This window comes from Microplitis mediator, chromosome 10 (genome assembly GCF_029852145.1).
Source record: "Microplitis mediator isolate UGA2020A chromosome 10, iyMicMedi2.1, whole genome shotgun sequence".
Lineage (NCBI taxonomy): Eukaryota > Metazoa > Arthropoda > Insecta > Hymenoptera > Braconidae > Microplitis > Microplitis mediator.
In genome coordinates, this window is record NC_079978.1 from 3,883,693 (window position 1) to 3,907,299 (window position 23,607).

A 23,607-nucleotide genomic window follows, 5' to 3' on the forward strand; every position below is an offset into this window, starting at 1 on the left:
TCGAAATTATCTTTCATAAATGGATAAAATGAATAGAATAAAAATATCATGACCATATAATTTTTTTTCGAGAATTCAAATTGATAAAAATATAATGATAATGTAATTTTATACGTACCGTTTATTTTTTTTTCTTTTTATTATCTTACTGTCTACTAGCTATCGAAAATATCAGCAGTACATGCACTCGATTATAATAATTATTTATAATTAATTATCTACAGTTATTTTTATACGAATTAAATTTAAAAAAAAAAAATCATCTGAAAAGTAACAAAAATTATGAAAAAATATTTACTTTTTTTTTGGATGAAGAATACATGAAGAGGATATTTATTTATTATTGAATTTCAAATACATGATTAAGTAATTGATATTGAAAATTAGAATTATAGTCAAAAACATTTTCTTCGGATATTTAAGAATAATACAAAATTTTTTTGGTATTATTCTTACTATTTATCATAGGGGTCGCAATTGTTACAAAAGAAGCCACAAGTTCGACAATGTGAAATAGATCCCCAGAGTGGTGGATCTTTACATTGCTTACATTGCTGACATATCTCGCATTGCTCACAACCTATTTTTTCGATGTCCACTGTCGTATTTTCTGGTAAAGCCTTCAATATTTTGATATTTATCACTTTCAATGGATTTTTCCCGATGTTGAGAGATCTCAAATTTTTGGCTTCGATTAGCGACATGCTTGCAAGACTTGCAAACAAATTATTGTTTAAGTGCAAGTACTGCAGATTTGATTTCAGTGGAATCCAATTGTCTGGTAAAATCACGAGCTTATTTCCCGAAAGGTCCAGTTCTTCTAACTCAATAAAACTGCTAAATGCTTCAGAATTTATTTCATCCAAAATATTGCTGCTGAGATTGAGTTCTTTAACTTTTGATAAACAAGAAATTGATTTGTCGATTATTTTTATTTTGTTATGTGAAATTGAAAATGATTCCAAATTTTTTAAACCGCAAATGTCAGGTAACCGAACTAATTCATTGTGATCCAATTTTAGTATCATTAGTTTTGTCAAATTGTCAAATGTATGTTTAACAATTTCATCAATTTTATTAATAGACATATCCAGTATTAATAAATTTCCTAAATCTTCAAATGAATCTGATTCTATTTTTTTAAGTCCGACTTTTGAAATTGACAAAATTTCTAAATTAACAGCACTTTTTAATGTCATTCCATCACAATTTCCATAGCTGCCACACAAATTTTTTATTTCGTTTTCATTTAATGACAAAATTTTTAAATTATTTAAAGACACACTTTCAAATTTAGATATGCGATTATTATGTAAATATAAATCCGTCACAGTTGACGGTAAAAATTTAATGAAACTCACTGATGAAATACGATTTTCTTCCAAATTAAGATGAGTAATACTCGGCATTAATTCTTTTAACGATGCAATATTTTCTTCATTTATGGATTCAATGTTATTATTACGAAGATACAATTTTTTTAATTGCGGAAGCTTCATATTATTTTTAAGTTCGATCGTGTTGACCTTTTCTGAACTTGCATCTCTGAAATTATTTACTCCACTGCACTGATGATTTGAACTCCGATCAGTAGAATTTTTATAAACCGGATTTCTTATCGCATTATCCAGAACCAATGTCTCAACTTTTGACTGATCACCAAAATTTAATTGATCAAACGAAATCAAATTTCCGGTCAAATTTAAATAAACCAAATTCGGCAGACTATCGAATGCACCTTCGTCAATTTCCCAAATATCATTGTCAGTCAAGTACACATGCGTTATAACAGAACTGTTCACAAAAGATTTCTTCAAACGCATCAATCCAGTATTTGAAAGATCTAAGACAGATTGATTTTCGCTGTCACAAATACAGTCATGATTTATAAAAATCGGTTCACTGATATTTAAATTGATGCAATGAACTGAAATGCACCAAGAAATGGTTAAAAATAAAACGCAATGTCCAAACATTTTTAATTACTAGATAAATTATTGACAGAAAAAATTTTTTATTCTTGACTGACTCTTCCAAAGTGTCTCAGCCAACTGAATTATGGTGAATTTCGGACGTTGCTATGCGTATGATCATAAACCAACGCAATTTTTTTCATACAATGATATCACTGTCCTCTGAAGAATTTTGATAACAACGTTCAACTCTCAACATGATAGAAACAGAGCACAGCTCTCGATATTTAATTTTTAATTACTCTGCTCCAAGAATTAAATTCGATAAGATTAAAAAAAAAATTATTTATTTTAAAACATACAAACTTTTGCTGTTTTACAATAAACTGATTTAAATCTAGCCATGGAAAAAAATAATTGATGATTATAATTACACAAAATATTTGAAAAAAAAAAAAAAAAAAAAAAGATAAAAAAATTTTATCATCATTTTTATTGAAAATCAAATAAAGATATGAATCATTTGCAATTTTTTTATTAAATCATAACATTTATGATGGAAGTGATTGATAAAAATTAATAATGGAAATTTAAAAATATTAATCGTCGAAATTATTAAAAATTTTTTGTGTCAATATTGACCAAACGTGCTAGAACATTTCGGTTGCACAAAATCAATTATTACGCTCTCTAACACAGCCGCCAGCGCAGTATTCAAACCTGTCAGTTTCATAGGATTAACTCCGATGATCAAATAGTTAAGACTCCTCTCGTTCAGTCATCAATCAAAAAAATTTCCAAAAAATTTATTAATCAGGTACAAGTATCATAAATTTATTTTCGAAATCAACTTCTTGAGTAAAGACGCAAGAATGTTTGCAAAAAAACTCAATATTCGAGAAGATAAGAAGTTACGTAAAAATATTCTCTATTTATAGACAAAGTAAACTTATTTCAAAAACTTTAGTTGATGAAAATAATTAATGGATCCAAGATTTGATTCATGTAACAGTAAAAGAATAAATAATTTTTTATTTTGTGGCTGGAAAACTGTCATTAAAAAAAACAATAATCATCGTAAGTAAGTAAGATTTAATATGAGCAGTTTAACAAGTTAAACTTGTACACTAACATGCTGGCAACTACACTCGCATTAAATAGATCTGTTCATGTCTAGTTTCCATCAGCACACAATTCGCCACCAATTTGTCTAACTCAACCCCATCACCCGCTTCAGCCTCTAGCCCCAACCCCTAACCCGAACCCGAACTCAACCCGCTTCCTACACTAAACTAATCTCCAGCGAGTGTAGCTCGTTAGTTACTCGAGAACTAAACTAGCTCTACCAAGTCCACTCATCACCAGAAGTTACCCGAGGTATAACGTACTCTCTATATGTTTGATCGCATCGCACATAGCACGGTTCTCTATGCACTGATGAGCCGTATTCCAAATAAACACTGACATTGTGAGCAAGTCGCCAGTAAGCGGGTGTATCAACTCGGGTCAGTGGATTGCCTTGGAGATAAAGATGAGTCAGACTTAGCGCGCAGTCTAGAGCGAGATCCTCGATCCTAGTGAACCGGTTTCCCCGGACGTCAAGGTGTCTTAGACGTGTGTTAGCATCGACCCAGCCGTAAGGAAGGTAAGTGAGCTCGTTGTTTGACAGATCAAGCTCCTCCAGCGACGGAAGGTTAACAAATGCATCCACGGCAACACTTCTGATGTGATTTTGACCCATTGACAGCCACTTGAGATGATAAAGATTGCAAAAGATTCCCGAGGGAATACGATCTATTAGATTGTGATCCAATGACAAGCTCGTTATCATCCTGAGGTTTCTAAAATCTGGCAAACTCACAAGTCGATTGTAGCTCAAAGACAAATCTCTTAGGTCTTGTAAAACATCAAAAGTCCCCTGGGCAATAGAATCAATTTTATTGTGGGCTAAATTTAAACTCTTGAGAAAACGAGTGTCATCGAAGCTGTCGCATTCAATATAGCCAATTTCATTTCGCGAGAGCGATAAAAACTGGAGTCGATTGGTATGGCGGAGACTCAGGTGAGAAGAACCGTCGGGACACTGCAAATGGCAAATAGACTGGATTCGATTGCCATCGAGGAAGAGCGAAGAAAGATTTATCAATCCTCGAGTATCTATTCGACGGATCCAATTACGTTCCAGGTGTAGATGGGTCAAGGTGAGTGGAAGCTCGAGGTAATCAAATGTCCTGCCTTTCAATCGATTGTCTGACAGATAGAGATGAGTCAATGATGGAAAATATCTCTGCAGCGGTGCTTTTATATCAGTGAGAAAGTTTTTACGTAGATAAAGATGTTCCACTCGCGGAAAACAGTCTGATAACGAGAGCACTAGATCTATTTGTTCACCCTGCGAGTTGTTTTCGTCGATGATCAGCGTCACCAGATTATTGTGCCCGCCAAAGTGCAAAACGTCGCAGAATTCAATGCGGTTTCGCGACAAATCCAGATACTGCAGATTCGGCATCCCGTCAAATGAACCAACGGCAATGCGGCCAATCAAACTGTCCGGAATGCTTAAGCAAGACACCCGGGAGCTGTCAATGAACCCGGGGTAGAGAGTCGCGGGCGCACATCCCGGCAAGTACAACGACAAATCGCGGTTCGTCAAATCCTGACATTTTCCAGTAGGCAGCAAAATATTTTCCGACACTGACGAAGGAATCGTTATCGAACGATCGACGTATCTCATCGGAAACGATATCCTCTGCCCTGTGTAAGCAATACTGGATTCGCTCAATAAATAGAGAATTAAAAAACTCAGCATCGTATTTTTTAACGACCCAGCCATTATTTCCGTCTTATCTAAAAAATAATAAAAAAGTTATTTAACGATCGCAGCAGTTAGACCGGCTTAAGAAATGGATATTAAATAAATATAAAGTAGACTTACTCGTAAAGCTTCCGGGTGTTAAATATGTGATGGGGATAAAATTAGCGGGCTTTTATAGATTCGTAATCGACCTCGTTCTTTGTTTCTTTCGACCCGGCTTTAAACGAAAACTTTTAAAATTAATAAAACTCATCATCGCCTAGATTATCGTTATTCAATGAACTTGCAATGCGAGTCAAGTGCATAGTTGCCGGAAGGTTAAATCGGTTTATCATGCGGCCTTCGGAGGCGTGAACGCTTGATAAAGATTATTAAATAATAATGATTAAGACGCTCCCTGAAAACAAATTTAATTTCCCAATCGACTTTTATTAAAAGACATGACATCTGGTCAATAATCGATTTAGAAAATTTTCTTCTCTTTAAATTATTTTTACTTCGTGTAAACTTGCGGGCAGCCGCCGCCATCTCTCGTCGAATGTGAGGACGTCTTTCCATTCTTCGCTTCTGATAACTCCATTGCGTTAAAAAAAATTTCTTTAATTAAAAAACTTTTCAAATTAAATTTTCTTAATGACTCCATTTCAGAGGAGTCGTAAAAATAGTGAGCGAACGGGTGAGTGAGTGAGTTAGTGAGTATAAAAAAATTTCTTACTGAATTACCTACAGCCGTTTTTAGTTCGAAGCTTCCGTGGATCGATAGCGTACAGAGAATTTGAATAATTATGAAATAAAAAGCGCAATTAATATTTTTTTAATTATTTAAACGGCACGATTTATTTTATTTACAAAGGCTTAACGACACCTGGAGCACCAGGATTGCTTAACAATAAATATAATCTCTCAACACCACGCAACATATCTATTTACAAAAAAATAAAAAATAAAGTAAACTCGTAATAAAAATCACTCGTCGAAGCAATTATATTAATATATTAATGATAACTTGCACCATCAAGAGTTAACTCATGGTTAAAAGAGTATTTATAATCTATGAACGTAAGTCGTTGGTCAAAAGTCTTGAAAAAGAGCCAACTGATCGGGTGGCAAGGGCGGCTGGGAGCGCCAGTCAGTTTCTGGGTAATCGTCGAAGCAGCTGGCGTCCTCAGGAGCTTTTACTCTCGGTCTTATTGGCGGCGTGAGGGCTCTCTGGGGTACCTGGGGACGGAGAAAATAAATGATACAGTGGTCAAGACAAACAGTGCCCTTGAGCCCAATCGAAACAAAAAAAATAAGAGGGTCCTTACGAGCTGCCAGTCGATGAGCTTGAACCACCGATGCCTCTTGACGTCTTCGGCACCCTGGCGCATGTTCCCGAGTCTTTTGGTCCTGTCGGCAACCAACAGCTTCTTGATCAGGTCCTTGGCAATCGGGTCCACGTGCTTTGGCCACTCGATTCTGCCTCCGAGAATTTTTTCGTAAATCCCGAATGGATTGTCGTCGAAGAACGGCGGGTAGCCCGCTAACATTTCGTAGATAAGCACTCCCAGCGCCCACCAGTCTACCGCTTTATTGTGTCCTTTGCTCTGAATTATTTCGGGCGCTAGATACTCTGGGGTTCCACACAACGTCCATGTTCTAAAAAAAAAAAAAATAAAAATAAGCCGATTAGTATAACACGATTGACAGAATAAAACTCGGGTTTTTTTTTTCTAAATATATTTTTAAATTTCTAAATATATTTTTTTTTCCAGGAACTTGTTTAACGACTCACTGTCTCATATCGTCACTTAACTTCCCTACAGCAGTACCGTTTTAACAAACACGTCCCAAAAATAAAATGCAATAAAGGCCAAGTTGTAAAGCTTGTTTATTCAAGCACATCTGGTTCGATCAACTTGCAACGAGCACAAAAAGCCTCTCAGATGCTGCCAAAATTTCTTTTAAATTTTACCTCACTTTACAATTTGACATTTTTACGCCAATAAATTTCCGCTATCAATGATTTGCTTGTTTTGTCTACGCGAATCAGAAAAAATTACTTTTCACAAGTACATGGCATACCTGTCAGTGAGTTTCTTTGAAAACCCAAAGTCCGTAATTTTTAGATGACCCTGGCTGTCCAACAGAAGATTTTCTGGCTTGAGGTCACGGTAGACGATGTGCTTCAAGTGCAAATAGTCCAACGCAGAGACTATTTCTGCAGCGTAGAAGCAACTGGTGGGTCCGGAAAACCTTCCAGCTGCCCGTAGGTACGAAAAGAGCTCGCCACCTGCCACGAACTCCAGGAGCATGTAAACGCGAGCTTCGTCTCTGCCGCTCCACAGCCTGGGCAATAAATATAATTAATTAGTGCCTCAAATAATAAATGTCTCGTGATGAATAAATTAGTGACCAGTCCAGTAATGAATAAATTACCGTCGACGATGATGTGAGTTGATTACACATTAATAAGCATCACTTACATGTTTACGATGAAGGGATGTTTGACCTCCTTTAGGACAGATATCTCATTCCGCACATGTTCCACCTGTTTAAGCCGTATTACGTCAACCATAGAGAGGACTTTAAGTGCCAGTGGTATTCCTTGATGTCTGCATAAAACGACTCGACCAAAGGTACCAGTTCCTGTAAGCAAATCGGAGCATCTTGGTCTGAATAATGTCATATAAATCATCTAAGGCAATAAATATTTATTTAAAACAATTATGTCCTCCATCTCGTCCAGTTTACTAAAGACCTATAGAGCTAGACAAGTCACCCACTCATTTATATCATGATCATGATCATCATCAACATCAACATCATCTGATATAAATATTATGAGCGAAATTGGCAAGTTAATAGTCTCGCTTATGACAGCTAACATCCACAGTCTGCTTGTTAACGACCAGAGACAGGTGTAATTGTGAAAAAGAGCTTCCGGTAAGTTGCAATTCGCAACAAGTTCGCTGGTTACCCTTTCTCTATACTCGCTGTTAGATTACCGCGACTAATTTATCGCCTATTTAGCTAAGCTTCTCCGCAAATGAAAAAAAAAATAAATAAACAAAAGAATTAAAATTTGTTTTAAAACGGTACATCACGAGCCCAGCTGTTTAATATGACAGAAAGATGGCAGATTAAATTTAATAGTATAAACATTTTTACAGTGTTTGTATATTTTTATAATTTTCCGCAACCGCAGCGTCTTACTACGCAACATTATACTTTAATGACTTTTACTATAACAGATATTGCTGTCATTATTGTTGTTAGTATGCTCAGCAAATCCCTTAATTATCTTTAAGCTCAATTATTACCTTACTCGTATTACAGTATTGCGAATAAACAGTGGAAATGGAAGATGGGTTTACTGCAAATCCGAAACTTGTTTGACGGTCTGCAGGGCAACATGCGTCATTTAAACTTACGGTCCTCAAGGGAGAGAAATAAAGAGAAAGTATCTTACTGACAGGTTAAAAATAAATATAAAAAAAAAAACGTTTCCCTTGTTAACATAAAGGCGGCCTGTTATAACGCATTGCTACACAGAAAAAAAATTCTCAGCTAAAAGAGAATATTCTACCCAAAAATTTTTTTGAAAGCCTCAATTTTCTCAGATAAAGTAGAAATTTCCTCTGACCAAAACGAGTTTTCTTGGCTCAAGAAAATTCTGAGTTAGTTTTCGAAAACGTTTGTCATCAAAAATATTTTCTTGACTCAAGATAACTTTTTTTTCTACTGCTCCAAGAAATATTTTTGAATTGAGAGTTGAAAACAAAAATTTTCTTACGGTAAGAAAAAATTTACTACGCCAATATTTTTTTTTCTACACTAAAAAAATAAAATAATATTGTCCAAACAAGAATTTCTGGGTTCAAAAAATTCGTACAAAATATTTATTTTATTATTATTAATTATCAATTTCTTGAGAAAAGAGCATCGAATTTATTGTTGTTATTATATGAATTTGATATTATATTATGAGTAAACAAAAAAATAACTTTACTTGAATTAAATAAAAATTATTTCCATCAATTCGACGAATTCTTGAGACAAAATTACATATTCTCGAAAATTATCACGAATATATGTTCTTGTATCGAGTAAATATTCTTAACAGGGGTTCGTACTTTTCTCTCTCTTACACTCAAGTCCACGAACGGTACTATCTTTGTTACACTTGTGCAGTAAATGGAAACTTTGGCCGAGTTTTTCTCTTAAACAAACGAATATTGTCAAACAATTTAAGCGCACCGCTAGATTAGACAGTAATGCATCAATGTGCGGTCTGTATTTTGTATTTAGAGATTTTGTTTCCGAAAAAAACTCAGCCGAAAATATCTGATAATCCCTGTTAATAAAAGTATTTTTTTTCTCATTGTAATCCTAAGAAAATTTTTGTTTTCATTTTAAAATGAAAAATATTTCTTGCGCCAAGAAATCCTTTTTTTCTGCGTACATAATTTTTCATATTTACATTTTCCGTCTGTTTGTTTGGCTGAATATTTATAAACACGATGTTAGTCTATAGTTTATTGGTACTAATAATAATAATTTTATAAAATTACTGGGAAGTCTTAAGAAATCGGGTGACAATTTTCTTAGCAATAGTTATAGACATAGAGCAAGACATAAACCAACTAAGAGGTGTTGAGTTAAATATACTTTGGCCTCTCACTCTCCAGCGGTGGCCCACTTGCTCGTTCCTCTCGTTGTTTGCGTGGATGTCTACTCAACTTTCTTCCTCGTCACGACTAGACGCGCGAGTAACTCGATCGCGTATTCTCGAATTACCCATATTTTATTTTCTTTATTTTTTAACAATATTTTAAAAACAAAAAATAAATTATAAATCACAATCCACAAACCGATACTCGATACATATTTATAAATATCTACCGTCAATAACTCACCTATAGTTTTTATTATTTCCATGTCATCGATATCGTATCTCCCAGAGTCCTCCTGCGATCCTTCTTCGTCTGAAGTTCCTTCACCCGACATATTTACAAGTCCAAATTTCGGAGCCGCGAAAAAAAAGTTTTATTCACCTGCCGTTTTTTTGCACTTTTATGTATAATGTATTTAAATAAAATAACAAACAAACTGGGCTAGGCACGTGGATAAGTTGAACGCACCAAAAGATATCAGAGTATATTATTAGAACACACCGTTTACTTGTATTACTGAATATTGAGCATACCGCGTAATATTTAGTGGATACAAGAGAGTAGAGAGTAGAGGCGTAAAACAATTCGCGGATGCGTACAAAGTCAAATTCAAACGACACGTGGTCAAGTAAATTTTAGGATCCTATGTAAGCATCACTAAACATTAGCATACATTGAAATTTCTTTATTAATTAGACACCAGCAGAGAGCAATCACAGGTACAGAACCCAGGTACGAAGTTACAGGTACAGATAGAGATTAGAGCAAAGAATAAAGAGCGACAACTGATTGCACGCACTAACAACTCTCTTCACCCTCAATTCCGACTGCGACTCTGACTCGAAATGACCGACTTCCGTGTAGTCTGAGCAAGTGTGTATTGGTATAGTAGACTTAGTGTCCCTACTCGTCATCCGAGTTGTTACGATCTAGCGACAGTAAACGACTGACCAGCTCCATCGACACAACCAAAGTTTATAGATGTAATGTGTATGTTCATACAATCCACCTCCGCAATCTACTGTTTATGTACATATATATATGTATATATGTGTGTATATGTGCAATAATAATAAGCGAGTGGCTGCTTCACTGGCTTCCGTTCGGGCAATTTAACGTGTCACTTATCAGCTCGTTTTTATCATTACTCTTAACAAAAAAAAACGTTGTAACAAATAAAATCGATCGTCTGCCGAGACGTGGAATAATTTAAGCTCGTGGCTCTAACGGAGAAAGTTTTTTCCGTGCCCTCAATTTGCATTAATAGCTCCTTCTACCACTTGTCCCTTTCGCTTGCAACTTTTGTATACGTGAGTTTAAATGCCAAACTTAATAACTAAACGGAGCCTTAGAATTACGTGGGCTATTTATTATTTATAAATTACTTTATCAGATATCAAGGTAAAAAAAAAAGTTAAAAAAATTTTCGATATTTTATTTCGATCGCGTCTCTGAAGCCGAGCATCGTAGAACTGTTACTGGCGACTGTCTAAACCATGATCTGTTGTCCCTCTTGGTCCCCACTCTCTTTTAGATCTTTCTTTCTCTCTCTCTCTTTTTTCTCCATCCCAACCAGCACAGCTGCTCTCAAACTTTTCATCTCACTTGGCATTATTTTTCCCTTTCTCTCACCGATGTACCAACAGCTTGCTCCTGCTCCGATCCACGATTTTCATCTCTATGTATTCTACCGTTTAAAATGCTACGATAAATAACAAACAGACACGTGGGAAAAACCGATGTGCTGAGTAGAGGGTTTGCTTTCTCGTATAAAATCAGTACCAATACCAGCACCAGACTCTCCCAACATACAAACACCAACACCAGTGACGCAACCAAAACTCAAGACAAAAAATACAAGTGTCCAGTGACGTACTTGGTTCTCGAAAAGTAACTCGGAGTTTTCGGCTTATTTTTGAATTGGCCCATGTCCAGACCCAAAGTGATCGCCACCGACGCCACTGGGCGCGATATTATCTCACAGGAATCGCTATGCCCGACTTACGTCTCTTTTATTCCTGAGACTTTAAATTTATTGTTCGGCTTCTTGCTCTGATAGAAATCAACTCCACTCTTCTACTCTTATTTATTATATCTCTTATCCACATACTGTAACCAGGAGAGAACTCTCAGTAAACTAACGCGTCTCTGATCTTTAATTTACTTATTTCCTTATTTTATTTAGCATTCAAATATACGCCTGGAATATCGATGATTAAGTGAAAATCTTGCCAGATCGTTATAAATGACGCCCGCCCCCGCATTATTGTACACTAGCTTATTATTATTATTATAATTATAAAGATCATTATTATGTTTATTATTGTTGTTGTTATTAAAAGGAACAGTTGCCAATAATAGCTGCCAATTCACCGTCGCCTACGTAATCTGGAAAAATTCCAAGTGAAAAAAAGCAGCCGATTCATTGACAAAATAAAAATCACAAACATTATCATCAATGTCCCACTTTTTTTAATCTGCTCTGGTCAGCTCTGCTTTTTTTTCACCGGTGATTCATTTTTATATTTACTATTGACTCTGGAACACGCGAGGACTTTGAATTTGAATGATCGATTAGCGATCCACCTGTTGGTAAATTCATAAAGCTTCCATTTATAGATCAATATCTAGATCCGCTCGATCGATAAATCTTGAAAAATTTATTTTTTTTAATAAATAAAAATACAAATAAAAATAAAGTGTATTGAGTCTTGTATTATATAATTATATGAGTGGATAAATTGTGGAATTTTTAGTGTTTCTTTGAAGGAATAAATAAAAATCTCAAGTATGCTGATTGAAATGCAGGAAATAATGAGGTGGTTGCGTGAGATTGTCATAAAAAATAAAAAAAAATAAATAGTCGCTAAAAAATTGGTAAAGAATTTAAACCGTGAATCCGCGCAAGAGTTTAATAACGTACTTTTAAAACAATTACTCACAGCAGTATCATTTGTTAGGCAAAATATGTGTTTGTGTGTCTTGAGTTTCAGTATAGAGGCCGAGGAAAAATGAAATAAAATTATAAAATAATTTGATGAGTGTGCAAAAGAGGGAGAGAAGTTAAATAACAACGTACGTTTTGCGGTGTGTGCACTGCAAGTACTGTCACATCTTAACCGCCCACAACTCGCGTTCTTAGTCTTGGATTTTTTTAAAAAACCCGACTCAGACCAACAGACTACCCGCAAGACAATAAAGTATTAATTTAAAAGGCTTAAACAGAGAGCATGCGGACAGTAATAACAAGTAATGGCTAGTAAATAATATTTAGTCGTGCAATTGGCAATAGGTAACGGCGGTTGCTGGCGATTGACGACAGGATCACGGGAAATATATCAGACTTGATTAATATTATTATTTAATATGCATGAAAAAATATTATCAATCGACTTGTCGCCGTTATATATTACATACATTAGATATTACATTAGTAATCAATTATTTTATCTGGCTATCTCGCGCGAGGTCAAGCCGCGAGTGATTGCGAGTTTTATAAGTTAACTCTATAACCGATGGCCTTCTCTTGTAGTACGCGGACGTCAGGCAATAATGGAGTAACGACACGATACAGCGACAGACCAATGGTATATATATATACATATATATCACAACGTTCGCATTTTATTCGCTCACGGTCTTTGCTCAGTTATAATAATTTTAATTGTCCACCGTTCGTGGAAGTCTATTGCGATTGTGTTGCACAATAACCTTCATTCAAGTCCATGCCGATATTTTCTCTTTCTTTTGTTAGCTTCCCAAGGGGCAGAGACAACTCGAGCAGTTCTAAAAAACATTTAACATTAAAACCGTGGATTATTTTAACGATTATTTATTTAAATATACAATGCATACTTATTTATATCGAACAATTACCAGGCATTAGACAACTCCTGCATGTGTGCATACTGACGGTATTTATTTTATGGCAAGTACTGGCTCTTACTCAGCAAAGTAATTACTCTTGTGGACTATGTTCGCAGGTACATGAACAATTTAAACTTGTATTCCCTTTAGACTCGCTGGTTTCCGGGTAGACCTTAACTCTGTTCCATTCTTTCGGGTTCTCTGAACATAACCGAGCCCGGTTAACACCCGCACAACTGTATGCGGGTCCCAAGTCCACACCGCGCAACAATAAAATCTATAAATAAAACACTTAGTCGTCAGTAATGATAAGAGCTGCTATGTTTGTGATTTCGATAAAGAATAAAGTGGGATAGAATAGAAGTAAAGAATAAAAAAAAGTAATAACTTTTGTTTTTAGTCAGCCGTAAAAAATAAAATAACATAAACCAAGGAGCGCATAACTACCTTGTAACGGGGCTGTAGCCCTTCTTAAAGTCTTGAGGTCTTTCTTACAACACATTCTTACACGGTGTCTGGATGTGTAGATGTAGATGTAAATGCATACACAATATATATATGTATGTACAAAGCAACACAAGTATTGTCGGAAGAAGTTAAGAAATTCCAGTTCCCAGGCGTCGTGGTCGTCGTCGTGATTCCGTCCCAGGCGTTGGTTTCATCCACCGCTCGCCATACCACCGGTACAGCAACCGAGTCAACTCCTATCCCACGGGTTGCCGTTCCAACTGGCCGAGCGTTTCCGCCGATCGCGTTTTTTAAGCCATCTGCCACACGGCAAATATATTCAAGTTACAAGTGTCTACAACATCGCTCATACCTACACATTAATATATAAATGTATGTATATGTGTGTGTATGGATGTTATATGTATGTATGTATGTATGTATATTTATATCTATGGGGGCGCCGCGTTCGTGCGTATCGGCAAAAGGGCCCCCAAGGGCCCCTATACAGCCACTTCCGCCCTGCTCTCTTGTCTTTCTCTTTGATTTCCGATTGTTGCAATACGTGACCACGACCAGTCTATCGCCCTCTCTCTTGTTTTACTTACGTTTTTTTTTGTTCCTCCAGGCGGTGAAATCAAAACTTTTTGAGCTAAAGAGAAATCTGTCTTTTTGCTCTATACCCGTTAAAAAACCGTGAATTTATTTCAATCACTGCGGCGTCCAAAGCGTCAAGTGATTAATTATCCTGACATTGACTTAAATAAAGTATTAAATAAATGAATACTAATAAAAATAAAATAATAATTAAGTAATGACGGCAAACGGGGGAATTTTAAAGTCGCAGGTGACTATCAAGTCGGTATGACGATTCACATCAGGAGCATGGGAGCGCGGCTCCGAAACCGGAAGCCCGGCTTTATGCATCGCTGCCCGCGAACAATAAGACCGTCAAGTTCACGGCACCAGCTCTTGTACTATTTCTATCTCCCTCTTACTGAAACACATCAATCCATAATATATTCCGCTGCCTCATGATTTTCTTTAACAACAAAATAACTCACTACCAAAGTACTATTACAAGTATATTTAATTTATACCGACTAATTTTTACTAACGTAGTTTACTGCCAGCATATTTTTTGTCTCGACTGTCTCGTAACAGCAATTACTTCACTGAATATTTAAAACTGCGTTAAAAATAAAATATTAAAATAATAAAAAAAAAAAAAAAACGTTTGCATTTTGATAAAAATTATTTTTTTAAAACTCTCAGGATCTCGAATATTATGCAAGAGTTTATTTTTACTTGCTAAGTTATTTATTTATTTATATAATTATGCATTAATATCTGCTTGGACAAAAATACCAGCAACAGGTGCATGGCAACAGGTAACACTTCTACGTGTATGATAGATATTAATAATAATTATTTTAAAATACTTCTGTGAATTAGCTGATTGTCTTCAATCGATCTGTTCTTTTTGTTCATAATAATAATAATAATTATTATTATTATTTATAACGCTTGTTGAACAACGGTGATATATTAAATGAGGAACAAGATTACAAGACAGCGGCAGTCTTACACCTGCAGTTTGTCCTCCTGGTAAGCCGACAGATGCTATATAAAACCACGACGAATTCATCAAAAGACTGTCATTTCGCAACATCAATTTGCCTCGACGCAAAATGCCTTGTGCGCACATAAAAGTTTACTTTCAATTTATTATTTCAAACAAAACATCTCAAAAAATTGATTTCATTCTTTTTCATATAAATATTTCACCGCGTAATAATCTCTACAATGTGAAATAAAAAACTTTAATAATAATGATGATATTTATATAATTTATCATAAAGTATGATTTGTTCCCGGCGTTGCTTTGTAGCCCTCTTTCTCACGTAATCGCGTGTGCGAGTTAAAAATTACCGGTGGCTTCTTATTCAGAATCAGAATCAGAATAACGTATATATATATGTACATATACATATACAAGTTAGATGGTTAACTATGCGCGAGAATAAGAACTAAACAAGAACGGTGGGTTTAGTAGTTGGTAGAGTATAAGAACGTTGAACTTTGATGTGATGTGATGTTGAGTTGGAAGACGCTCGAGCTGAGCTGAGTTTGATTTGGCGCAAATAAATGCGTCATGATTCATGAAACGCCAAAGTTCCTTTCTCTCTATTATATATATATAAATATATATACAGGTATACAAGAGTTGTACGGAGACTAACACAAGTACAATAGCAAGCCATTCGTGACGGTGTAACCTCTTGAACTTGTGTTGATTCCGTGCCTCCTTGTTGTAGAAAATCTGAGGCATTTGAATGCATTACAGTCCTCGGGTAGGAGCCCGAAAATTTTCCATCGGCTTTGTGCTGCCGGTTAGCAGCTCCAACTAAGCCGCTATAACTTAATGAATAATTCGCTGCAATAGAATTGAACGTGTAAAAAAATAATATACACCTTTGATTACATTACCTTTTATTTTATACCTGGAGCCAGTGTTAAGTCTCACGAATAGAAGGCTTTGAGCAGTTGGTAGTTAGTTTTTAGTAGCTGTAGCTAGCAGCTAGTTGCTAGTAACTAGTACTCGGTAGTTGCTGTAGTGAAATGAAAAGTTATCGATAACGCTGCAGCATTTTTATGTGCAATTAATGTCACGGAAATCGTGACCAGGTACTGATTACAAGTGTGGTTATTGTCGAATGGCCAGACGCTGTGTATGACACGGGAGCTCCACGGGTTCGTTGTTAAAATACCCCGTGAATTCTTCCAGTGCCATTGACAGTGTCTAAGGCTAATAATTATACATCGTACACACTCGGGTTTGATGACGACGAATTACACGTTACCTTGAAATAAATAATTAACAAAAAAGAAAAAAAAAGTTTAAAAGAAGGAGAAGAAGCGGAGAAAGGAGTACATTAAAAATTTAAAAAGTTCTCACAGTGATTGAGTAGATTTGTGTGGCCGGTTGATGGCGGAAATGGTCCTGGATAACATTTCTCACTTGTCCTTTGGGCTGGAGCCCGTTCCGTGACTTGAACATTCCCAGCAATCGATCAGAGCTCTACAAAAGTTGGGTCGTCCGAGCGAACCAACTGCTTAAATCTGTTTCTTGTTTGGAGAATTTAATGTACGCACTTTTAAGATATTTTTCAAAGGAGTCTAAATAAACGTATAAAGACTTTTAAGTACCAACATTGCAATAGAGAAAGAGTAATTGAAAAAAATACGTAGTTTTTAACTGCTAAAACAGGTTTTTGACGACCTCGCGACTTCTCTTCCTTCTTTTCTTATTCTTTCCGTTTTCATCATCCACCTCTTCAGCTCCGTTTTATTCTTCTTCTTATTCTACTTCTTCTCCTTCTTCTTTCTCCTTCTTATTATTCTTTATCTCCTTCTTGAGCACTTTTTACATCACAGTGCGCCCTTGAACCGTGGACACGGTTGTGGGAATACGTTATTCCGCTTCCGTTTTCACGGTACTCCGATACATTACGATGCTCTTGAACGCAAGTGTTATAATATTATAATACCATCGAAGAATTTATAACCCAGCCTGGTGTAACACAGAGTAATGAAGGAGTTGAAGGAGAGAGTGGTGATTTAACTTGGTGATGCAAGGACTACAATAAGGCCTCCACTGTTACCAGTGAGCTTGGAGCTGTTCACCGGAGCGACAGAGACGGAAAAATAAACCAGAGATATATATATAAATATAATAGATGTTCCTTCGGCACCTTGAGGAATGCCTTTGAGAGTTTCAGAGGCATTATGAAAGGCCCTTGACGAATATCTCAGTTGTTAAGAGAAATAAATAAAAAAAAATAAAATATACTAACTGAGGTGTTTCTCATCCAGTGATCTCGAAACTCCAGCACGTACCTTGCTTGCAAACATCATCTCTCACTGTGTTTGCTGGGTTCGTGTGTCGCCTTCCAAGCACTCCATCATCCGAGTACTACGTATTTTAGTGTCCCGTCCAATCCTTTCCCTCTATTCCCGCTTATCTTGTTAGCTCCTCGTAGCCCTCTCGTTCCTCCGGAACTCTGCGTCGGATTTAATCGGGCCTGGTTACGTCACGAGTACGATGACCCAATGAGGCCGCGGAGAGACCGAAACGTGCTGCCCATGCGAATTATTAAAGTAATAATAAACAAAACTCTCAAGTAACGCGTAATCTCACAGTTAAAATTAAAAAAATCTAAAGATAAGATATATAATACATTTATTTATATATCGGAGTATAAATATTAAATATATAATGAAATGTAGTTGAACGACTCGAGCAACTCACTAGACTCCTTATCCACGAGAGAGAAAGACCACGACTGATGGAGTACAAGGATTATGTACAGCAGGCAGCCTTTTCTCAAACGAGGGACTCGACAACGTCTGAGTATCAAGAGCCGAACAACCGGTTGCTCGAAGTGACGTGAGCGAACTAAAGCCGTGGGCTGGCAGGTAATGCCAGGTAAACTACGTTCGCAACCTGCGTGCCGGCCGGCTGAAGCAGAAGGGGAGGAAGAGGTACCCACCGGGCCGTGGCGTAGTGTAGCGAGAGATACTATGCCGCGGTTAGCTTAGCTGGCGAGTTGAGGAGTAGAGAGCAAGACCCAACCAACGCTTGGGTGTAGTAGTAGTAGTGCCATGCTGGTCTAAGCCAACCGCCCATCCGTGGATGTCAGCGAGACAGAGACAGAGCCACCAGCTGGTATTCTAGGAGTGATTGAGACAGAGGAATTTCTATCCTCGGGAGGAAGGGATGGTGATGCAGGTATAGAGTTGTAGAGTCATAGAGGACAGGGGATAGGGATAGGGACCTACTCCAAAGCTGTGCTATTGAGGATTCAGGATTCAGGATTGAGGATTGAGGATCGGGGAAGGAGAAGGGGAGGGGAGAGACAGAGACCTACGTTAGAGATGTTGAGTTTGTGTGCTATGTTGTGAGTCACCTCAGCGAATAACCATCGAATAGAGCAACGGCATGGCAAATGCCAACTTGCTGGCGTATACTATGTACTAGCCGGCCACATGGTGATTCGTGAGCATGGTTCTCTTTGTAACAAGAAATACAGTTAACTTTTAGAGATAAACGTTTTCTACAAGCTATATTACTGCTTTATACTCTACTCTGGCACTCTTAATCTCGGCGGCTGTATGGCTAGATAGAAAATTAAATTACTGCCGAAATATATCAAAAGACACATTGAAATATTCTCTTTACTATACTCCTTTTTTTACTTATTCTTAAACGATGACAGAGGACTAAGATTAATCGTTTATTACATTTTTATTTTACTCAAGAATACTAATGTGTGGATGTATAAGTTTATGAGTTTGTAGTTTGTAGTTTGTAGAGAGGGAGAAAAGAAGGGGGGAGAAGATGACGTGAACACCCGTTGCATTATAAGATCGTGTGGCTGTATGTGTGTACAGAGCCAGGTATCTTGTTGAGATGTGGGTATTTGTGTCTGTATAATGGCCAACGGAGCGTGACTTTTCACGTGGAATCGGTGGACGGTGCTGGTGGGAATACACGGCAGAAAGAAAAGTTGTTTTTCAGAGAAAGAAAATACGTGATTGTCGATCAAAGCCCGAGTCACTACAACTATTACTACCACTATTATTACTATTACTATGTCTACAACTACAACTACTGAAAAATAACCAAGCAGATCATCTTGTAAGATGATGTTATAATATCCTTGAACCTCTAAAACCCGGAGGACATCATTATCGAGTTCGTGAAAGGTCTCTTTCCGGTAATCTCAGCCTTTCTATTTGACTAAAAAAAAAAAAACGTTATTGTTTTTTTCAGATCGTAAATCAACCGCGACGATCGACAAAACAAAACCGTGTAGACAAAAAAGTATTAGAAAAAAAAAAAAATTAATAAATAAATAAAAAAAACAGAACAGAGCAGATGGAGAGACGAGACAATAAAGAGAAGAGATGCGGAAAAAGGCGATTTGGAGTAGTATTAAATTTTTTATGGTGAATATAGAGAGTCTAAGACAAAATAGTTAACTGCTGGCAGTCGGCGACGTTGATGACTCGGTGACTCGGTGAAAACTTTTCTAATCGCGTCATGGAACACTCAAAATCAATTAGCCATGCTGGAAGATTTGATGCTACCGTGATTTCGTAATCAATTTTGTGTGTACCGTTTTATGGCGTTATTTTTAAGGCTCGGGACCGGCTGCCGTGTGTTGTACAATACCCTGATGCATTTCATAACAAAAAATGGGTGTTTAAGAAGTCGGAAAGCCAGGCGAGTAGAGGAGCAAGAAAAAAAATAATAAACAACAAAGTAATAATAGTAAAGAGTAAAAATAAAATAAATAATAAAAAAGACATCAGTTGTATAGTTGTAAAGTACGATCGTCATTGCCGGTTCCCATCCATTACGTGTATACCACAATATTACTTGTACAAACTAGCATTTTTCCAGTTTCGCTACGCTGTACAACTCGGCGTTCATTCACCTCCCGCTTTGTGTGAGCCTGTGGGCCATATCAACGAATGAAAGAACGAACGAACGAACGGAATAAACGCGGTCTTTTCTAAGACTAAAAACTGAGCTGCCCGTTTAGCTTTAACCGTGTTCCAGAAACTCGCTAGAGTACACCCACCGCGACAAATAAACAACGCGTTCCTGTATATTGTTACGAAAGACAGCCCGCAATTGTTAAACTTTTGATGACACATAATACCATCGAAAGAAATGTGATGTTGCACGTCGTTGATTCTACTTCTATTCTAGAGGTCAGTGGACTTGCCGAAGGAGTTAGTGGAGCGCTCGACTCAGCCTACCGGCAACACCAAGAATCAGTCTATACACTCTAATAGCCAAGATGATGACTGCAGCATTACTTCCGTTAAATTTTCAAAATTATTAACAATAAGTATAAAAAGAAAAAAATATAACATAAAAGAAATTAGTCGGACGCCGGTGGTCTCCTTTCTTAAATTTAATATTTCTACAAGTCACTCAACTTTCCGGCTTATTCTCCGAGCCGCTACTGGTCCCACGCCGCCACAGTCCCTCGCGACCAATTTTCCTTTTCCTCAACTGAATAGAAACCTTTTCCGAATTACAATTAAATGTTAAAGTCAGCAGATCGAGCCCTTGGTGCGAGTGACCGGTGTGTTCACAGCCCACAGAGTATGCAGGTGCATTAACCGGGCATCTAGGCTCAGCACCGTAACGTCTTTACGTTTGTAGAGAGAAGAGATAGCTGTGTAGTTATGCAGCAGATACCTTAGGTGGCTTGGGTTGAGTTCTCAAGACCAAGACCAAGACCAAGACCAAGACCAAGAAGGTTTTCTTCCTCTCCTTACTTTGATGTATACCAGATGGCTTCTGTTGCCATGACTCCCCAATAATTCGCAGTCACGACTCCCGACTCAATGTCCTCATAAAACTCCTCCTTGAATTACACAAATAAAACATTTTATTTATCAGCACCATCATCAACATTTTTGTTAATATAAATATAATATGATCCTACATATATATTAATATATATCCAGATAAATTATTCGGCTTGATGATTTAGATATTGAGGTGTAAGCCGGTACTCTAGGTCTATTAAGAAATATTGGAGAAAAGCCAATTTAATATTACGCTAGACATCAAAAGCTTTGAAATAGACACTCTAGTTTCTCTTTGTGCAGATTAAGTGTGGAGACTTAACTTGGTTCGACGACAATCCGCGGGCTGGTACATCGATAATGCACTGAAAAAGTAACCGCGTATTTATTTGACTCTCGCTTGCGCTTACGTTTTATTTATTATTATTTAAAATGACCGTCTCAGTCCCCACGTAGTTGTAATGACGTTTTTTTACCGTGCAACTGGTTTCCGTTATCATCCATTTGGCGCACCAGGACGCGCGGACGTGGATCCACGCGTATATTCACTCCCAGGTCATCGGGTCAGTCTTATAAGATCTCAAGACTTTTTTTAACTTATACTTATATATGCATGAATACTAAACATATGAATGTATTTAATGTTATTACTGATCTCCAGCTCGATAATTACAAAATTATTTTTCTCAGTTTTCAAAGTCGCTAAACTTAATCGACGCTTTTAAAATATATTTTTAGCTCTGGAAATTCCGTTTCGTCACCGGGCGATGATTGACATGGCCACTGATAATTTAGTGAATTTTTTCACCGGATATTTTTATAAAGTTCCTAAAATACAGAATAAAAACACAATTAACCTTCGACATGAAAAAAAAAAAAAAAGAAACAAGTTCGAGAAATAATTTGAGGCATATCGCATGTCCATCTCTAAAAATCCGGACGACTCGAGACCTCGGACTCGTTACTTAACTTAAACTTGAATTTTTTTAAACAAAAATCTCTCTCCCTGGTAATTCTAGAGAAAAATTAATGAGAATGAGGAACAATTTAATGGACAGTAAATAAAATAAAAAGACAAATTGTAAAAGTAAAACACTTGTCTCTGAGTCTAGGTGTTACCTTGATTAAAGTAACGCGCCGATACGCAAGACAGACGTTAGTGGCGAGTAAAGTAACAGGTGCTGAACGAGCTCACCAGTTCGCAGGTGCCGAGGAAAACCCGTCGAATGATAGAGCCGAGTATTGCAGGTGCTTGTGCATAAGAGTCCTTACGAGGGCACGAGTCTTCTTCCCATTCAGGGGTAAATTAAAGACATATGCACACAACTCCAAGTTGCCCGGCATAAAGTGAAAATGCCAGCACACTAGCTGGTATTACATCGGAAAAGACACGTAGACATACTCGCCCGGAGACACGGCTGGCCGCTTAACGCTTCGCTCTGCCGCTTCGAAAAAATAAATTATAATTATCATTGTTATAGTTATTATTTTAAATATAAATTAGGGTGTACTTACCCCAGTTTACTTCAATCATCATCACATGCCACCACCAATATATTAAATACCTTCAATATTTATAATTATTGGAGCTAAAAATAAATAATTGATAATTAGCGTAGTTGTTTAATCTCTAGCATCCCTTTCGCCGAGGCTCGTTAATAAGTAAACGTGATAAAAAATAAAATTAAAATAAGAAGGGCAAGAGCAGTCTTGCAGAGTGCCGCTGGCGCATTGCACTATGACTAATAACCGAGCTACCGAGACGTACTCATTGTTGTGAATACCTCTTTCTTGGAATTCATTTTTATTTAGCATTGTAACTTTACCTGCCAAACTCATTTAATATCTCACTCCTAGGCACCTCTTGCCTTTCTCGAGATACAAACAAATTTTTTCATCACAATGTATAACAGACATTACACATATTACCCTAGAATGGATGTTAATAGTGGGTATGAATTTAAGTGTATTACGCGGAGTCCAGTGTCACGGTTAAAAAAGATAACTTGTATCGCTCGGCTTCACACTTTTAATTTAACGTTGAAATAATTAAATTAGTTGAACCATAAATTTTAGATTGCTTCCATTATGTGTACATATGATTTTTTTTTTTTTTTTTTTTATAATAAGAGCATGTATATATATGGATGTATAAAGCTGGATGATGATGATGATGCTGGTCGCACGCATCTGTACTCACTAATTAATTAAAAAAAAATTCGCTGCCTCTAATTATTTTCGTACGTGGCATGTGAGTTTTATGGGGAATTACAAGTGGATTTATTAAGAGTTAAAAATATAATTAAATAGTATGTTATTTACACTGAGAAAAAATTAATTTTTGACCATATCTGCACCGAAAGTTTGAATTCCTGTCCTATTTAGAGGGAAGAAAGTCGTCCTATGAGAAAACAAATTATAAAAAAATTAGCGCATGGGCCATTTTTCCCACAAATAGAGGCAGAAATTTAATCTTTCAGGTACAGATATGGTGAAAATTCGTATACACACCACAGAA

At 36.7% G+C, this 23,607-nt stretch overlaps 2 protein-coding genes across 2 annotated transcripts; both read right to left on the reverse strand.

Annotated features, from left to right (window-relative positions):
- Positions 1–317: 317 nt before the first annotated feature.
- LOC130675756 (protein artichoke-like) lies at positions 318–4,999 on the reverse strand. The gene is made up of 3 exons (XM_057481598.1): positions 4,849–4,999; positions 3,259–4,760; positions 318–1,982 (listed from the first exon to the last, which is right to left on the reverse strand). Exons 2-3 carry the CDS (start codon positions 4,744–4,746, stop codon positions 456–458), a joined length of 3,015 nt encoding a protein of 1,004 aa, XP_057337581.1. The 5' UTR covers positions 4,747–4,760; positions 4,849–4,999; the 3' UTR covers positions 318–455.
- A 412-nt stretch (positions 5,000–5,411) lies between these two features.
- Positions 5,412–11,101, reverse strand: LOC130675818 (cAMP-dependent protein kinase catalytic subunit 3). Its single transcript, XM_057481686.1, has 5 exons — positions 9,627–11,101; positions 7,194–7,356; positions 6,793–7,056; positions 6,036–6,366; positions 5,412–5,946 (listed from the first exon to the last, which is right to left on the reverse strand). The coding sequence occupies exons 1-5, from the start codon at positions 9,715–9,717 to the stop codon at positions 5,800–5,802; spliced, it is 996 nt and encodes a 331-aa protein (XP_057337669.1). The 5' UTR covers positions 9,718–11,101; the 3' UTR covers positions 5,412–5,799.
- Positions 11,102–23,607: the final 12,506 nt, after the last annotated feature.